This window comes from Meles meles, chromosome 18 (genome assembly GCF_922984935.1).
Source record: "Meles meles chromosome 18, mMelMel3.1 paternal haplotype, whole genome shotgun sequence".
NCBI classification, from domain to species: domain Eukaryota; kingdom Metazoa; phylum Chordata; class Mammalia; order Carnivora; family Mustelidae; genus Meles; species Meles meles.
In genome coordinates, this window is record NC_060083.1 from 24047026 (window position 1) to 24064484 (window position 17459).

Here is a 17459-nt window from a genome sequence, read left to right on the forward strand (position 1 = left end):
GTGCCTTACACTCAGCCTGGGGAGTGGGGTACTCCGGGCTCCAGCTAATTCCAGGCCTTGAAAGATGGGTGAGGCATTACGGGGCTTCAAACCCCGGGAGACCTTTATGATGCTAAATAAAGCCAAATGCTGTTAAATTTCTTGTGTGCCAACAAAGGCCCTGCCCTGCTTCCCCCCCCCCCCCCCCCCCCCCCCCGCCCCGGCCCCAGTACCCTCTTGTTAACCTTATTGGCTGAGCTGGTTTCCATGGAAACTGTCAAGTTCAAAGGGATACTATAGTATGTTCATCCTGCCTTTCACCTCTGTTCCGCATGTAGCCCTTTGGAGCAAAGTTAGAGGTTCTGAGTGCTAAGGGAGCTCCAGGTGCCCTGCTTACGCTGTCATCCATTCATTAATCCTCCCTCCCATCCCACTGCCCTCCTCTCTCTCTCCTCTTCTCCCTGCAGGCCAGCCAACTCGGTGTGTACAAAGCATTTGTGGATAACTATAAAGTCGCTCTGGAGACAGCTGAGAAGTGCAGCCAGTCCAACAACCAGTTCCAGAAGATCTCTGAGGTGGGCAGCTCCCCACACAACCCCTGCCTTCCAGCCTCTGGGCCCGTTGCCCATTAGGGAAATGGTTCCCCTGAGGGGAACCCTTAGACTGACATTTGCTTTCTTGCACTTGACATTTTCCCTCGTAATATAAGAATAACGATGTGTTTGATTTTGTTATTCTGTTTAGGTTATTCTGTATCAGAACAGAGGAGATGAAAAAAAAAAAAAAAAAGGCAGTATTGTCACACGCTGTGGTGACCTTGAGCAAGTCCCTTCCCTTCTCCTGGCCTTATTTCCTCTTCTGTCGGGTGAGGGGTCTGGATTCTTCAGCTCATCCTGGTTTGCTTGATAAGAACCACCAGGGGCACTGTTTAAAATGCAGATCTCCAGACACCTTCCCTGGAGCTTTAATTCAGAGAGTTTGGGGTGGGACCCAGGAGTCTATATTTTTGAAGCTTCCCCCGGGTTATTTTTATGATCAGAAAGATTGGAAGAGTTCTGGACTAGCTTGTCTCTTAAGATCTTTTGCAACCGCGCGACAGAGAGAGGACCAGGGCCATTTGTGAGGAGAAGCAGCCGTACACTTTGGCTGGAAGCCAGCCTCTCCCTGCTGTTGCCGGGAGCCTTCCTTCCATGCTCCCCTGCTGGGCAAAACTGTGGCATTGGTTGCCATTGCCTCTCCAGGAAGCAGCAGGGAGGAGCTCTATTCTCCTCCGGGAGCATGGCCCAGACTTCCTCTTGCATCGAAAGGATCTCCACGAAACCCCAGAAGCTGCTGCCCTTGCTATCACAGTCCCAACTCCAAGCCTGGGGCAAGAGAACCTCTGGGTCCAGGGAAGGGGAGCTCCCTTTGCAGTTTTGGAAATTCTGCCTTACAGGCCTCTACGAACCCTTTGCTTTCCCATCTCTGCTCTGATGCTAGAAAAGTCGGGGAGATGCAGAACAGTGTTGGTGAGACTCCTGGGGTGACGGGTTCTACTCCAGTTTGGAATCCGCTGAGAGCAGCGCACAAGTTGGGCAGCTGGAGATGAGAATGTCAACTTGATTACTAGTAAAAGCCAGGTTGGAAAGATGTGGCCTTGGATCTGTAGGCACATTGGGCTTGCTGGTACTTCCCTTCCACAATGAGACACATCTATCGGGGACGGAAACAGGGAGCTAAGCTCGGTTTCTTCTCCCAGCCCCAGCCATGGAGTGCAGTCAGTCACCCTGTGCCTGGGAGAACAGAGCTGGGTGGGGAAGTCCCTCTGCTTGGGGTCACAAGGCGGGAGAAATGGTACTTCCCCTCATGGCTCCCAGCCCTCCCTGGGAACAAACTAACTGCCTGACCTGTGTCCCAGAGTTGTGTCTGGTCTAGAGAGTGGCAAACCTCCTCTTAGCCTAGGCTGACTGCCGGTTCTCTGGCCGGCGGAGACCCCCGCACTCCTCCCGAATCCCTCTCCCAGACTGTGGGTGGCGTGGCAGAGTGGGTCCCCTGGCCTGCTGCCAGGTGGCTTCTCACCCTGACTCAGTGCTGATGCTGTCGCTTCCTACTGGCACTTCCACTTAATTACTGCAATTAGGGCCCTTCTCCTCTGCAGCCGGAGCGATTTCATACCTCTGGGCTACGCTGGAGTGGGGCACGGGGACAAGTTTCCTAAAGCTGGGAATCCAGTCACCCGCCAGAGACAGTCTTGGGGAGCTGAGTACCCCCCTTCTCCCCACCCCAATCCCCAAGCTCAGTCCCTAGGTGTTTTCTCTGTCCAGAAACAGCTTGAGGCAGGAGTAGGAAATGTGGGGCTCCTGCTGCCTGGGCGTGTCCCCCCTTCCAGGCAGAGCAGAGCAGGCACCATCCCCTGGGTCCCTGACCTTGACCTTCGCTCACCCCGGCCTCCCTGTTGACACCCCACTTGAAGGCCCCCCTCCACACACCCAGCCCTGCCTGCCATGGGGATTGTGTTACAGCTCCAGTCCCGGGCCCTAGTGGTCTGTCGCCAAGGGCCAGAGCTGGAAGCTCTCTCTCCAACCGCTGAGAAAATAGGATCAGATAAGCAATCCCGAGAGTCTCTCTCCCAGGCACTTGGCTTGGGGGCCAGGAGGGGTGTGGCCTCTTCCTTACTTGCAGTTTCCTCCCTTATGTTAGCACCCATGGGTGCGGGTGGCGGGTGGGGTTGGGGGCTGGAGAACCCCTCTCCATCCAGGTAGGATCTAGATGGGACTGCCCTGTGGAGCTCAGTCTCTGTCCTAGGTGCCCAGGACCCCTGACTCCTTATCTCCAGGGCTGCCCACGCCCTAGGGTACACCTGCCTTTTGTCCCGTCAAATCCCAAATCCCGTGTACCCCGGGCTGGTGGTGGACAGAAGCCCTAACTCATGGCTGCTGCTGGGGATCCACCTCTTGCCACCTCTCCAGAAGGCCCTCAGAGTCACCAGGTTGGGGTGTTAGGGGGTCTGTCCGAGGAGCGCCGGAGCTCCAGACCCCACTGGTACCCAGAGCCCCTCCTTCCTGCCTACATCCAGCCTCCTCCGTACTCCACACGCGCCAGGAGACCATGGGTGTGGCACAGGGAGTCTGGAGTCCGTGAGTCAGGGGGAGACCTGGGCTCTGGTCTTTGTCCTCCAGTTTGTACCCTGGCTTCCAGAGCACTGCTTCTTCCTGCTCTGGCTGCTGTGAGGGAGGGGGAGGTTCAGGGGGCAGTCCACGTAGTGATTCCTCCCCTCTGTTCGGCAGGAACTCAAAGTGAAAGGTCCCAAGGACTCCAAGGACAGCCACACGTCAGTCACTATGGAAGGTACTCTGGGGAGCGGGCTGGATAATAGTTACCTTCCTTTGTCTGCTCTGTGGACTACGGTGCCCTGCTTGTGTGAGCATGTGCATGGGAATGAGAGAGAGAGAGTGTGTGTGTGTGTGTGTGTGTGTGTGTTTGTGTGTGTGTGGTGCACAAATGCGAGGAATCCAGCCTCTATCCCTAGGCAGCCGGCCAGCTACAAACGTGCTCCTCCTTAGGATGCCAGCAGGCAGCTCGCTCCCCTCCTCCCCTCCCCCTCCTGCCTCTCCACGCGCGCCTCCCCTCCCCTCCCCGCCCCTCCCCCTTGCTAGAGGAGCACTCTGAAGCGGCTGCTTGATTCAGGCTGTGCAGCAGCAGCCAGCAAGGTGGCTGAGTGGCCAGGCTGCTGATGGGAGCCACCGAGCGATGGCCGCAAGCTCCTGCCGCTGGGACGGAGGCTGCCATGGAAATCCTCCTCATCATTCGCTTCTGCTGTAACTGCACCTATGGTAACCCAGGCGCCCCCCACCTCAGGGGAGGTGGTGTAGCTTCCCACCTCTGGGGGCTGGCTGGAGTGGGTTGACATGTGGCCGGCAAGGTGGGGGCCGGGAGGGCGCAGAGAAGGGAGGGCGGCAGAGAAGGGAGGCGGGTACAAGTGGCCGGCTCTGTGTTTGCCCCTGTTCTGGCCAGCTTGCAGGCTGGAGCTAAAGTCTAGGGCAATCCGGGGCAGGGTGGCTTGGAAATCGAAGGAACAGGCTAGGAGTGTCCAGGCACCCCCCCCCCCCACCAACCCCAGGCTCCGTGGGGATCGGTGTTGGGGAAACGGCCCGGGAGGCAATGGCAACTTCCTGGTGATGCTGTTAAGGAGAGAAAGTGACAAGGCTGTGTCTGCAGGTGTGGCAGCCCTGAGGCTGGAGGGGGGTCAGCAGGGGCCAGTCGGACCATGGCATCTGGTCTGGGCAGCGTTGCCTGGGCCCAGGAGAGCGCCAGCCCCTGCCTGAGGGACAAGTTGGGAGTTTCTTTGTTCCCAGAGACAGGAGAGGAGCTTGAGCCGCCAGGGTATTGTGTGTGCTCCCCGAGTGCACGGGTTGCCTTCGAGATCTTTTCTGCTCGGGAACCGTGGTGGCAGTGGGAGAAGGTGGCCGCAGTTGGGAGAGCAGGAGGGACCTAGGCTGCTCCCTGGGGCTTGTTTGTAGCCACGGGAGGCCCCCAAGCTAAGGTGCCGGCTCTTGGTGCCTGCTGGTAGGAGAGGGGGGCGTGGCAGGCCACTGCTTTGTGAAGGTCACACACCCACCTGTCCGTGGAAGGAACCCTGGGGGTCCCTCAGCAAGGGCGTCCCTCAGCAAGGGGGTCCTGCGACAGGTCCAGGCTCTTGCTCAGCGGGGGCGGAAGCAGCCTAGGCAAGGAGGGGTCTGGAAGCGGACGCTGCCCTCTGAGGCCAGAAGTGCCTTGGGCAGGAGCGGAGGGTCAACAGTTGCCTCCAGTGGCCCTCTGCCCTGCCCCCTGCCTCCCCTCCCCAGCGTTTTGGAGTGGCAAGTGGTTGGTTTTAGGACCACCTTCCCTCCCACCAGCCGTTTTGTCTGCACCCTCTCAGTCACTTTGCCTTCACATCTCCGTGGTAACCTGGAGCTCCTTGGCAAAGGCTGAACGGAGGGGGGTGGCAGTTTGCTGGAGGAGAAATGATGAGGTTTCCCGGGCTCTTTCTCAGAGGCCACAGCCCTGGAGGGACTGTTGTCTGCTCACCTGGGCAGGCTGTCCCACATCGAGGTTCGCTCTTGATGGAGGAACCCCTGAGGCAGCCCCTCTCCAGCTGCCCTAGCGGGACAGCTGTGGGAACTCTAGTTACTGGCCAGAAGCTGCCCTGTGCCGCTGCCCTGTGCCTCCACCCGTCGGCTTGAATTCTGGCAGGCCAAGGTCAAGAGGAGAGATGGACTTGAAATTGGCCTGTTTAAAGATCAGAGGAGAAATGCTCTTTTTGGTCTGGGCTGGGATTGGGTCAGGCCTCAACTCTACCTCCTTAAAAGGGGGTTGGCCTGTGGCTTCCTCTTCCCTTCCCAAAAGGAGGTTTTGTCGTAGTGAAACAGACCTGGGACTGGAGTTCAGGGTTTCTCTGGTCCCTGAGACTGTCATTGAAGTCAGTTTCACAGTGGGATGGGAGGAGAGAATAAGCCCTTACCAATCACAATGTTTAGAATCTTCTCAGCCCCTTGATGCTGAGAAGGGATGCTGCTACTGGGGGGCCCCCGGAAAGGATTCTGCCCTTGGGGCTCACTCTGGCTTAATGGTTCTTTGCTGAGCACCCACTCTGCAGGTCTCTGAGCCAGATGCTGGGGATGGGATGCAAAAGGAAGTCATGTGTGATCCAGGCCCCCACCAAGGAGGGGGCTCACCTTGGTGACAAAAGAGACCAGCTTACCTACTCCTTCCTGGTGAATCTTTCCCAGGATCCTCCCAAAGGTCGCTGAGCTTTTGCAGATGCTAATCTCGCATGCTTGAAGTTAGAAGCATGGGTAGACGTACATTCAAAACCCAGCCACCATTTGTAGCTTTGTTCTTGGGAGCAAGTTACGTAACTTCTCTGTGCCTTCGAGAGGCTTCCTCATCTGTAAAATGGGGCTAGTGATAATTGCTTCTCTTTTTAATCAGAGGAAATAGTGCATATAAGATAGCGCCACTGAATACAGCATAAGTACCCAGCAAGCTACAGAGAGGCCAGCTTGCTCACGTCTGTGGTCTTTTAGGCACTGTGGGTGTTGTTTGCAAAAGCACTGGTCAGGGAGGGCTTCCTGGAGGAGGTGGGGAGACAGGCATTCCAGCTTGGTGAATGGTGTCTATCTCTGGGACAGGATTGGCATGGTGAGAAGAAAGGAGGGAAGGGAAAGCAATGGCAGGAAGAGATGAAGGGGGAAGGGTGGGCTTTTTACCCTGCATTGTCAGGGGAAGGCGGTGCCCAGGGGCCGAGGGGAGCTCAGGCAGAACACTGGGGTTGTTGTTCCTCCCCTTCTTCCCTCCATATCTGCCTGTGGCCCCAGGGCCCTCTCCCGACCGTCCCCTCTCCCCACCTTTCCTCCTAGCTGTTCTCTCCCAACCTGGGCACTCATTCCGCATCCCCAGTCAGGTAGACTCGAGGCGACTGCAGGCATATTAATAACCCCTCTGAAACCCGACCCACCATTTGTGCAGACCTCTGAGCTTAGTCAGAAACCTCTTCCTCCTGGGACTTGAGAGAGGGACAGAGAGAGCTGACATTGCGGTATCAGCTTTCCCCGAGCTGGAACTCTGGGGCCCACCCTGGCAGGTGTCTGCTAAACTTGCACTTTCTCCTGGGTCTTTGGGGTTCTCTGGTGTGATTTCCCCCTGAAGATGAGCTAAGCCACAGGTGGGTACTTAAATAATGTCAGTACACTGCCCCCCCTGCCCTCGGCTGGTACCTGAGCTCTACCTTCACTGCCCCAGGATACCCCAAGCCTGGTCCTGTTCATTTTAGCTCCCATAGACTGTGGGGAGGATCTCTCACAATTGCCAAGAAGGGGCTACAGATAAGTCATGGGCTATGTGTTGGCATAAGGCAATAGTTTTCAACCATGGCTACCTACCTGTCTGCATAGGAGCTTTAAAAATGCTGATTCCCAGGTTCCACCAGCAGAGATTGCGGTTTCATCGACGAGATGGGGAGAGGGAGACAGGCAGCTGTTTCTTTTAAGAGCTCCCCCAGTGATTCTAAAGGGCAGCCAAGCAGAGCCACAGATAAGGCTCAAGGCATACCACTGAGCCTCTATCTCCACGGCCAGCAGATCGTTCCCCAAAGTGTCCGCTTAGCAATGCATGGGCTATTTATGTCTAGGGCTTCAGGGGACTCTTTGGCTTGGGGACTCTTTGGCTAGGCCCTGCGTGTCGGCTCTGGCACTGTCACAGCCAGCATCCTGCCTCTTCCTGCCCCTGTGGCAGGAGGACAGAGGTCATGACCCCACAGACAGAGGCATCCAGGTGTGGGACTGAGGCTGAGCCACCTCTGTTTGGGAGCGGCAGGGCACAGCTGCTTGCAGAAAGCTCGGTTTGGAAGTGTGGTCAGCCAGCTGCTTCGTCCACCTGTCCCTGCTGGATCCCAGCCATCTTCATTTGCTGGCCTGGTCGGCCAGGGGGTGTGGGGAATAGGCCCCCTCTCCCCCCACTGCCGCTGAGTCTGCATTTTCCTAGCCTCGTCAGCGCTCCCAGAGGCCCCACCTGAATTCCTTCGGGAAATCTTTGCTCCCCCAGCTGCCACTTGCTTGAGAGCAGAGGCATGAAGTGAAGAGCTGGCCTGCCTCCCTGGCCCTCAGCCTGTCCTGTTTTGTCGGGGAGTTTGACGGCATGGAGGGGGGTCTCCTCATGGAGATGAGGGGCCCGTGTGAGTCAGAACGAAGCCTGCAGTTCCCAGCTGGTGACGCCAGGCCTCGGGCCAGAGGAGTACAAGGGTGTTTGGGTGTGCGGGAGCCTCCTTGCTGCGTGCTGGGGTGCCGGAGCGCCGTGGGGTGAGGCTAGCTGTGGCTGTACGAGATGGGGTTGAGGTTGAGGGCATCTTTGCCCTAAGTCTGGTCAGACAAGGAGAGGCCTTTGGGATGGCCCTTCGAGAAGTCGTGTCTGGCAGGAGATGCGATGAGACGGGCGGGGGTGGGGTGGGACCTGGGCTGCCCGCGCCGCATGGCTGCGTGTGGGTGCCGTCCGACCCCCCCGGGGTAGAACAGAGCTGCGGCTGTCTGGGCACCTGGGCATCCAGTGGTCGGGCTGTGAGGCGGGTGGAGGGATAAGGATCATCTCTGAGGTGTCAGGCGCTCCCTGTGTCTCATCTGTCCTGTGTCCTTCTCCCTGCCTTGGCCAACAGCTCTGCTCTACAAGCCCATTGACCGTGTCACCAGGAGCACCCTGGTCCTCCATGTAAGTGTCGGCCCCTGAGTGGCCTGCGGAGCGGGGTTAGGAGTTCAGTAGGAGACGGAGCCCGGGATGGATGGGGCGGGCACTAGAGTCAGTGAGAACTGCCCCCTTGGGTAGCTGGGCAGAGGGGCCCTCGGCCCTGAGCCCCAACTGCACCTCCCAGGCCTCGGTAGCCATGCCAGGGGGACCCCAGGGCCTCGATATAGCTTGGCCGCAAAGCTTGACATTTGGCCCATGCTGCCGTGGGGCCAGGCGCTTCCTGCCTCCCCACCCCTCGCCTCATGGTCTCCAGGGTGCTTGGAGCAGCTGTGGGGATGCGTAGAGGGGTGTCTCTTCCAGCTGCTTGGGGAGATAAGACACCCCCCCCACCGCTTCTTCCACCAGGGGGAGGAATAATGACTTGATAGTAAGAAAGGGGCACCATTGCCCTCACCCCGCCTCTCGGCCCCTCATTTTGAGTTCAGATTTCACAGGCATGACCAGATCAGAGCGTGGGTCCCTTAGGGCCCTGCCTTGGAATTCCTGTGGTGAAGATTGAGTCCCCACTGTCTTCTCACTGAGCCCCAGAACGGCTGCCTCCAGCTCACCACCCCACCTCTTCCCAGGACCTGCTGAAGCACACGCCTGTGGACCATCCAGACTACCCGCTGCTCCAGGATGCCCTCCGCATCTCCCAGAACTTCCTGTCCAGCATCAATGAGGACATTGACCCCCGCCGGACTGCGGTCACCACTCCTAAGGGGGAGGTGAGCTCAGGACCCAGCCCCGCCTGTCGCCCAGGCTAAGAAGGGCACAGCAAGCTCACCCATCCCTGCTGTCCTGCCCCATCTTCGGTGCCTCTCCAAACTTCATGTCCCACGCCCAGCCAAGAAAAGGTCTTCAGGTCCTGGGAGCTTTATGTTAAATGTCCCACTGATCATCATATAATTCACTGAGGCCTAGAGAGTCTCTGCAGATCTGGTACAAGATCTCTTGGCCATACTTATTGGAGCCAGATTCTCTAGCCGGGGTTATCTGTCTGCAAGCCTCATGCACTGTCCCCCAGTCCAGGGGCTGTGGCTATGGCATTATTGAATGCAAACCCCCACTGTGGGCAGTATGAGGCCCTCAGGGTCCCTGGAAGATAATGGCTCAGCCTGAGGGAGCCAGGGAATCTGAGATCAGGAGCTCTGAGCTGCAGGTTCTCAGCCTGCATGAGCAGGTGGGGCAGGAGCTCGGCAGTGAGCCCAGCAGTAAGAAAGGCTGGAACGGGAGGTGGCTAAGGCTGCCAGGTTGCTGGAATATCCCAGGTGCAGACGTGGTACAGCAGCTCCTGTTCCTTGGGGGCACTTTTTGGTGGAAGGGCAGGGGTACCACCGAGAGGGGAGAGCGATTTGAAGAACTGCTGGGACAGTTACTCACATGGGTCAGCAGCCTGGCCTTATGCAGGGCTTCCTGTCCAGAAGAGGTCATTCAGGGCCTTTAGAAGTGAAGACGGGCTGGGTTTATGCTCCTTTATTACATGTATGAGCCTCCAGTATCTTCTGGGGAGAGAAGTAATAGGGATGGGGTGTGGAGCATGACTGATGGGGCACAGAGAGCTGTCCCCGTGTGCGACTCCCAGCCCTGGTTGGCAAGCCCTGGAGTGTCACTGGTTTGTCTGACTCGAGGTTATCTGAAAGATCTCCAAAGGGTTTAGAGCACTGTCAGTTTCAGATCGTGTTCACTGGAGACTTGACCGTGCTCACCTACATATTATAGCATACATAGGTCACAGGGTCTGTAATACACGTGGGAAGGGTTGGCATGGATCGCAACAGCCCCTGAGAAGCCCATGGGCTGTGCGGGTGGTCAGTGCAGAAACTGGGCTCTTACCCATCCAGAGCCCAGGTTAAAGATGCCTGCAGGGTCCTCCAGGAGTGCTCCAGCCCCACCAAAGGTAGCCTGGGTCTCCCATCCACCTGAGGGCAGCCGTAGAATCCACTCAGAGGCAGCCGAAACAGACTGAGAAGGCCTGTGGGTCAAGGTTGAACTGAAACAAGATCAAGTTCTTAGGCAGGATTGGGGAAGGAGGAGATGCCTCAGTGCTGGTGGGGGTGGGGTATTCATGCCCCACTGTGGAGGAGCCAAGTCATCGTGGACTAGGGTATATCCAGGTGAGAGCTGATGACTGCTGCAGGAAAGTGTAAAGCTGCCATTAAAAAAAAAAAAAAAGATTTTCTTTATTTGGGGGATAGAGAGAGAGAGCGAGCATGAGCAGCGGGGAGAGGTAGAAGCAAGCTCCCTGCTGAGCCGGGAGCCCAATGTGGGGCTCAATCCCAGGACCCTGGGATCATGACCTGAGTCGAAGGCAGACGCCTAACAGACTGAGACACCCAGGCACCCATAAAAATACCATTTTTTTTTTTAAAAAATCTACCATTTATTGATCACATATTATGTGCCCGCCGTTGGGCCCTTTTACATAGACCATCTTGATGAATCCAACGGTACAGGGCAACCATCGTTATCCCCATTTTATAGATGGTAAGACTGAAACTCAGAGAGGGAACTTGCCCAGTGTTAAACCAGAAAGCCCAGGTCTGTGTGACCTTAAACACCAGGTGCCGTGTCCCCTCCCCACAGCCCCTCCTAGCAGGACGGTGCCCCCAGTGCTGGCTGGGTCCTGGGCTGACCCCGGCCCTGAGCAGGTGGGGGTGGGTGTGCCATCTCCCTCAGACGCGGCAGCTGGTGAAGGACGGCTTCCTGGTGGAAGTGTCGGAGAGCTCCCGGAAGCTGCGGCACGTCTTCCTCTTTACAGATGTCCTACTGTGTGCCAAGCTCAAGAAGACATCCGCAGGGTGAGTCCAGGGGGCGGGGTGGGAAGGAGCTAGACTCTGCCCCCTGAGGAGCCCTCCCAGCCCCGGGATTTATTTTCTCCTTTAAAAAAATCGATTAATTAATTTCATTTTACTACATATCCTTTTTCTAAAAATAAATCGTGTTTTTAATTATAAAGATAATATAACCAAATTACAGGGGAAAAACCCATCACCCACCCGAACATAAGCATCGGTCTCCTGCTGCTATATTTCCTTCCAGTTCTTTTAAACGTTCTTGTGTTTTTTCATGTACTTGTAATCAGAGTGAATGCCCAATTTTGGTCTCTGCTTTTTCCATTTCACGTCATAAGCATTTTCCCAGTCTCTGCCTAATCTTCATAATCACCCTTTTACTTGCCTGCGTGATGTTACAAGTGGATATGCCATAATTTACTTAAGCACTCTCCTTTTATTAGACGTCTCTACATTTTTGCTAACTGTGATCCCGTGAATATTCATGAAGTCTGCGGTCATTACTGAGTGCTTATGCATTCCAGGTGCCATGACAAATGCTTTGACTCTATTATTTCCAGTCTTCCCCAGAACTCTCACAGAGGAGAGAAAAGACTTAGAAAAGTTATATCCGTTGCCCAGGGTTGCACTACTAGAGGTAGAGAAGATGGAATCTGAGCCTTAGTCAGATCTGAGAACTGCTTTCCACCTCCGTGTCTTAGACACTGCCTCCCAGTGCGGGGGGGGAGCGGGGGGGCAAGCCTTAAGCTCACCTCAGCACTAGAGGCCCAGAGTGAGGGGCCAAACCCACGTACTGGGGGAGGTGAGGGAAGGAGAGTTTAGTATGTGCTTCAGTAAAGAGGGTGACTTCCTGGAACTAGATGAGATCATTCTAGAGCACAGGTGGCAGTCATAATGAGCAAACACACCTGTGCCTTTAGTCCTTTGCCCGTGACACACGTTAGTAATGAACCACAACGCTACTTCCCATTGGATGTGGATGTGGCTTTATAATCTTCCACCCACTACCCCCCTGTGACCTCTGTCGATCAGGGATGGCATTAAAAATAACATGTGTATTCCATCTCCAGCCCAAAGGGCAACGACTATGAGCTAAGTATAGATAGGCCAGGGGGAGGGAAGAGCTTGGGATGGGGATTAGGAAAGCATTAGAGGTTTGGGATGTTTAAAAACATCAGTCCGATCGGGCCTGAAGATTGACAAGGCCAAGGTCCAGAGCCCTCGCTGTTGCCTGACCAGAGCCCCTGACTGTCATTTCTCCACATGTGGGTTTCCTGATCATACTCCTCAAGGACACGGATCATTCTTGTCTGAGACAGTTCTTAGCAAATCCCTCTCGGGTGTTTTTCTGGTCTTAGCAATTGAGGCTTGAAGAGCCAAGTTCCGCTCGCTCACGTCTCTCTCCGGCTTGTTTGCAGGAAGCACCAGCAATACGACTGCAAATGGTACATCCCCCTGGCCGACCTAGTGTTTCCATCCCCCGAAGAGTCTGAGGCCAGCCCCCAGGTGCATCCCTTCCCAGACCACGAGCTGGAGGACATGAAAATGAAGATCTCTGCCCTCAAGAGTGAAATCCAGAAGGAGGTGAGCAGGGCCTGGTATCTGAGCTGAGATGGGGGGAGGGGAGGCCCTTTGGACCGGGTGTGGCAGGGCGGCAGAAGGAGGGGAGGTTGTAAGGCTTGAGAGTCTGGTAAGGGAGACGGGATGCACGAGTAAGACGCCTCAATTACCAGCTCAGGGAAGGACTGTGGTGGTGGCACATTAGCACAGAGCAGATGGAAGGAGGGCCCAAAAGTCAGTGCTCAGAATTTAGTGGGGCTAGTCATGGGGAGCTTCCTACTGTATGTCAAGCACCATAGAAAAGGAAAGCAAGAGAAGAAGGCCTTCCTGAGGACAAGAAGGATGGGTGTAAGAGGAGGAGCTTGAGGAGCCTTTCAGAAACTGACAGATCAAGTAGGCAAATAAGTAAGGGGAGAGGGGCTTTGAATAACACAGTTCACATGTTCCTGCTTGATCTGAAAATGCACAGAAGCCTGTGCCTGTACCCCATATTTGTACACATCTGTCATGTATTTAAGCCACAAAGGAAATCAGAAATTTAAAAAACACGTTTTTGGTAATTTTTTTTTTTTTTAAGTAAGCTCTACCAAACATGGAGCTTAAACTCACAACCCTGAGATCAAGAGTCACATGCTTTACGGACTGAGCCCGCCAGGCGGCCCTAAAAAAATTTGATAGCATGCTGGTTGTATTCACAAGCCACACTGTAACGAAATCAGAAATGAACCACTAGAATATACTTAAAGTATATGCCTAGAAAATTAAAACTTGCAAGGTAAAGAGGAAATCCTAATGGAAACTGCAGACTATTTAGAACTGCATGAAAATGAGAGCAAGCATATCAAAACCTGTAGGTGTGGCCAAAGCACTCTTTAGAGGAAAATGTATAACCTTAAATTCATATATTTGAAAACAGTGGCTAGAGGAAAGTCCCCTTTCCCTCAGGAGGAGGCTTCCCCACGCATGTCATAAAGAGTGGGGAGAGGCTTGGTTTGTTGGCCTGTTTTCCCTTTGCCACCTGTCCGCTCAGCTTAGGCCACAGCTCGCTGGAAGCCTTCCTTGCTGGGTACCCACTGTGTCTGGAAAGGTCCTGGGGCTGCCTCTTTATTTTGCATTATTGGTCCTGAATTGTAATTGCACAGGCCACCTTCTCTTTTCCCCATTTGAGTTTGAACTCTAGCAACAGTGCTGTTTTCTCCAGTTCTCTTTCTCTAGGACTCAGCACATAGTAGGTGCTTTGTAAACAGTTGTTGAGGAATCTGTGCCTAGATGGCTTCTAAGAAGGCTTTCAGCTTAGGGGCGCCTGGGTGGCTCAGTTGGGTTAGGCCTCTGCCTTTGGCTCAGGTCATGGTCTCAGGGTCCCGGGATCAAGCCCCACATCGGGCTTTCAGCAGGGAGCCTGCTTCCCCCTCTCTGCCTGCCTCTCTGTCTACTTGTGATCTCTCTCTGTCAAATAATTAAATAAAATCTTTAAAAAAAAAAAAAAAGCCTTTCAGCTTAGACATCCCTCTTTGAAGGAGGGGAAGACCACAGTAATGACCCCAGGGATGTCTGGGGCATGGGTTGACCATGGACTGAGGGTCTCCCTGGAGGCACATCAGCCCAGAGAGGGGCACAGGTGTCCTCCTCCTGACTGGCCTTGACCTCCCTCTCCTCCCCCCACTGCCTCAGTGGAGCCTATCTCCCCACCTGGCACTGCCCCCAGACCCACCCCAGGGCATCCTCCCTGCCTGTTTCTCCCGGTCCCGGTTGCTGGTGGACTTTGTCCCTCCCTCCCGCCCCAGGTGCGCAGACAGGGCCTCTTCTGCTCAGTCAGACCCACACTTCCTGAGCTCCACTAGCTGCTCGCTGCAGGGGTGTGCCAGACACCTCACGGAGTCTGTGTCTTGCCGGTGACTGACCTCAGCATGTGACATGATGTGAGGAGAGTCACCGGGGAGGCACATTGTTGTTCTCTGAGTCACAGAAGAAGCAGTGATTGATTCTTTCAGTAATACTTCTTAAAACTTATTTTTGTTCTCATCACCAACCTAACACTGGCTTGTTATCACAAGAAATAGAATACTGAAGCCTACAGGCTGTAACAGATTATCACCCACCCCCCACCGTTAACAGTTTGAAGTGTATTCTTCTAGACTCTTCTATGCTTATACCGGTGTGTCTTTTTTTTTTTTTTTTTTTTTAATGAGACAAGACACTATGTGCCATTTTTGCCACTTAAGCTTTTCCCCGAATGGTGCTTTATAGAGCTCTCTAGATCTGTCAGATTCTTTTTAACAGCTGTAGCCTATTCTATCGCTTGGCTGCGCAATAATGTATGAGATATTTAGATTGCTTCTGGTTCTTTCCTCTTAACAGGCAAGACTGGTAAACCTGACTGCGCTCCTATTTCTCTCTGGTACCTTCTCTGCAAAAGTGGGATGGCTGGGGCAGAGGGCTTGCTCTAGTTGCCAAATTTACCTCTGGAAAGGTTGCCTCCGATTATATTCCCCACCCCAAGCCCCCAGCAATGAGAGAGTCACTATTCCCCCACCCTGTCACAATAAAGGGCTGTGAGCACTTGTTACCGTTTTGCGAGTCTAGTGGGTTAAAAAACAAAAAGCAGCAGAGATGAATTCTAACCGAAGAGCTTGAAGCTGGCGTTGGAACTGAAACTTGAAGGGTATTAACAGTTACTAAAAGGGAAGGGATCCTTCCCAACATATAAGCCTGAAAAACTGGGGAAGGGGACATGGGCTGAGACTTAAGGGCTTATTCCAGAACAAGGCATGGTGTGGTGTGGCTGAGGTGGGGAGGTCAGGGCGGGGCATGGTAGGAGCCTCAGCTGGACACAGAGGAGAGCCCCAGCCTTGGGAGGCCCCGTGTGCCAGGCCAGCTGTTAGGGCTTTCTGCTGAATGGTGTCTGAGGTTTTGAAGCGGGGTACCCAGGATCTGATTTATAGAAGTGACTGAGTGATGACACTATGAGGCTGATAGCACTGAGAGAAGATGGGTAAGGGAATACTGACTTGGTGAATGGGGGCAGGAACTCAGGGCTGGTTGGTTTGTATATGGAAGGTACGTGCATGTTTATCAGCTTAAGGGTCAGCTTGCCCTGGGAAGCTAGCTTTCTCCCTGGACATCTAGGCTCCCCCAAGATGTCAGAGCATCATAAAATTTAAAAAAAAAAAAAAAAAAAAAAGACACAATGAATGCACAAGGAAGTACTTTGCTTAGAGCTGCCGAGGGAGGAGGGGCGTGTGTGAGGGAAACCATCTGTGCCCTCTGGCCCCCACAGAAAGCCAACAAAGGACAGAGCCGGGCCATCGAGCGCCTAAAAAAGAAGATGTTTGAGAATGAGTTCCTGCTGCTGCTTAACTCCCCAACGATCCCTTTTCGGATCCACAATCGTAATGGAAAGGTCAGAAAGGGGTGGGGACGGGACAGAGGTGGCCCCTTTTCTTGGTCCCAGGGCTGCCCGATCTCTAGGGCTTGTGGGACTCGGGGACTCAGGCCCAGTTCTCAAGGATGCTGCCCCAGCGCCTACCCCGGACTGCCTCCAGCGGCTGGTGTGGAGCCAGTGCCCCCTGCTGGCCATCACCGGCACTGCCACTCCTGTGGCCGGGCTTCCGGGAAAGGAAGCTCTCTTCGCAGCTCCCACCTTCACCAAGCCTCAGGGTGCATGGGCAAGAGGGAGCCAGGAATGCGCTTGGCCACATGGTCACCCCACTGAATTCTCTTCTCATCTCTTCAGAGCTACCTGTTCCTACTGTCCTCAGACTATGAGAGGTCAGAGTGGAGAGAAGCCATTCAGAAGCTACAGAAGAAGGGTAAAGTTGCGTTCCCCTCTAGGCTGCCCTGAGGGTGTCCATGGCAAGGGTGGCCTTCTGTGTTTTCACGCACTTCCATATCCGCAGTCTCCTCTGGGGCTGTCTGTATGGGGCCAGAGTGGGTGGCACTTACTGAGGCCCAAAGAATTGAAGTGATTTGCTTAACGGCACAGAATAAATTAGCAATAGGACTGGGCCCAGAGCCCAGGCTTCTCTGTCTCTCTCTTGCTCTCGCTACGCATAGTTGTGAGCCACCTGTGACTGGCCCTGTGTCCCTACAAATCTTACCCTCCCTTCTGGGGACCAGCTCTGCCCCTGGAGCTAAGCTGTTTTCCTGCAGCAGCCCCCAGGGAAGAGCAGCGGGTCCTGGTGGATCTGACGACGTTGTCCTTTCTCGGCTCCTGCAGATCTCCAGGCCTTTGTCCTGAGCTCCGTGGAGCTCCAGGTGCTCACGGGATCCTGTTTCAAACTTAGGACTGTACACAACATTCCCGTCACCAGCAATAAAGACGGTAAGATCGAGAACCCAAGGTTGTCTAATCAGCAGGTCCAAGCTCCCAGGGCATTGGTGGAACCTTCCATAAGGACCTAGCCAGCCACATGGTGTAACAACCCAGTTTCCAGGCACACAGAGAGCTCCAGCAGGGGTTGTTCTCTGCTGAGTTCCCAGATGGTCCCAACTGCTCCCCGGCCCCTTCTGGCTTGAGAGAAGGATCTGGCACCCTCGTGCACTGGAATTGTGTTGTTAAATGTTCCTGAGGTTTCAGATGATGGAAGCAAAAGACCGAAGCATGAGGCCTGGTGGTGGTGGAGGGGGAAAGGGTAGGTGGATTAGCATATGACAAATAAGGCCAGAAGTTTCCAGGGGCAGATCTTGGAATGCCAAGCAAAGGAGTTTGTTCAAGCCAAGAGACCTATGGGAGGTTTTTTGAGCGAGGGAGAGCCATGATCTGGGCTGGTCCAGAATGGGTAGAATCTGGCTGCCCTGTGGATGCTGGGGAGGGGTTTTGAAGGCAGGCTCTCCACCCCATATGGGGTTAATCTGCCCCCTGTCCCAAAAGGGAGCAGACGTATATTGGTTAAT

At 54.6% G+C, this 17459-nt stretch overlaps 1 protein-coding gene across 9 annotated transcripts in view; it reads left to right on the plus strand.

The window, feature by feature from the left end:
* The window catches only part of ABR (ABR activator of RhoGEF and GTPase), a 178540-nt gene that overhangs the window by 118762 nt on the left and 42319 nt on the right, over nucleotides 1-17459 (plus strand). For 8 of the 9 annotated variants that reach the window (XM_045984558.1, XM_045984561.1, XM_045984560.1 and 5 more), the window contains 9 exons: nucleotides 447-554; nucleotides 3246-3306; nucleotides 8144-8196; nucleotides 8799-8939; nucleotides 10891-11012; nucleotides 12425-12590; nucleotides 15844-15966; nucleotides 16300-16375; nucleotides 16783-16887. In XM_045984558.1, coding sequence (XP_045840514.1) covers nucleotides 447-554; nucleotides 3246-3306; nucleotides 8144-8196; nucleotides 8799-8939; nucleotides 10891-11012; nucleotides 12425-12590; nucleotides 15844-15966; nucleotides 16300-16375; nucleotides 16783-16887 — 955 coding nt within the window. Of the gene's footprint in view, nucleotides 1-446; nucleotides 555-3245; nucleotides 3307-3334; nucleotides 3792-8143; nucleotides 8197-8798; nucleotides 8940-10890; nucleotides 11013-12424; nucleotides 12591-15843; nucleotides 15967-16299; nucleotides 16376-16782; nucleotides 16888-17459 lie in introns of those variants that run through there. The other variant, XM_045984565.1, reaches the window with a different exon arrangement.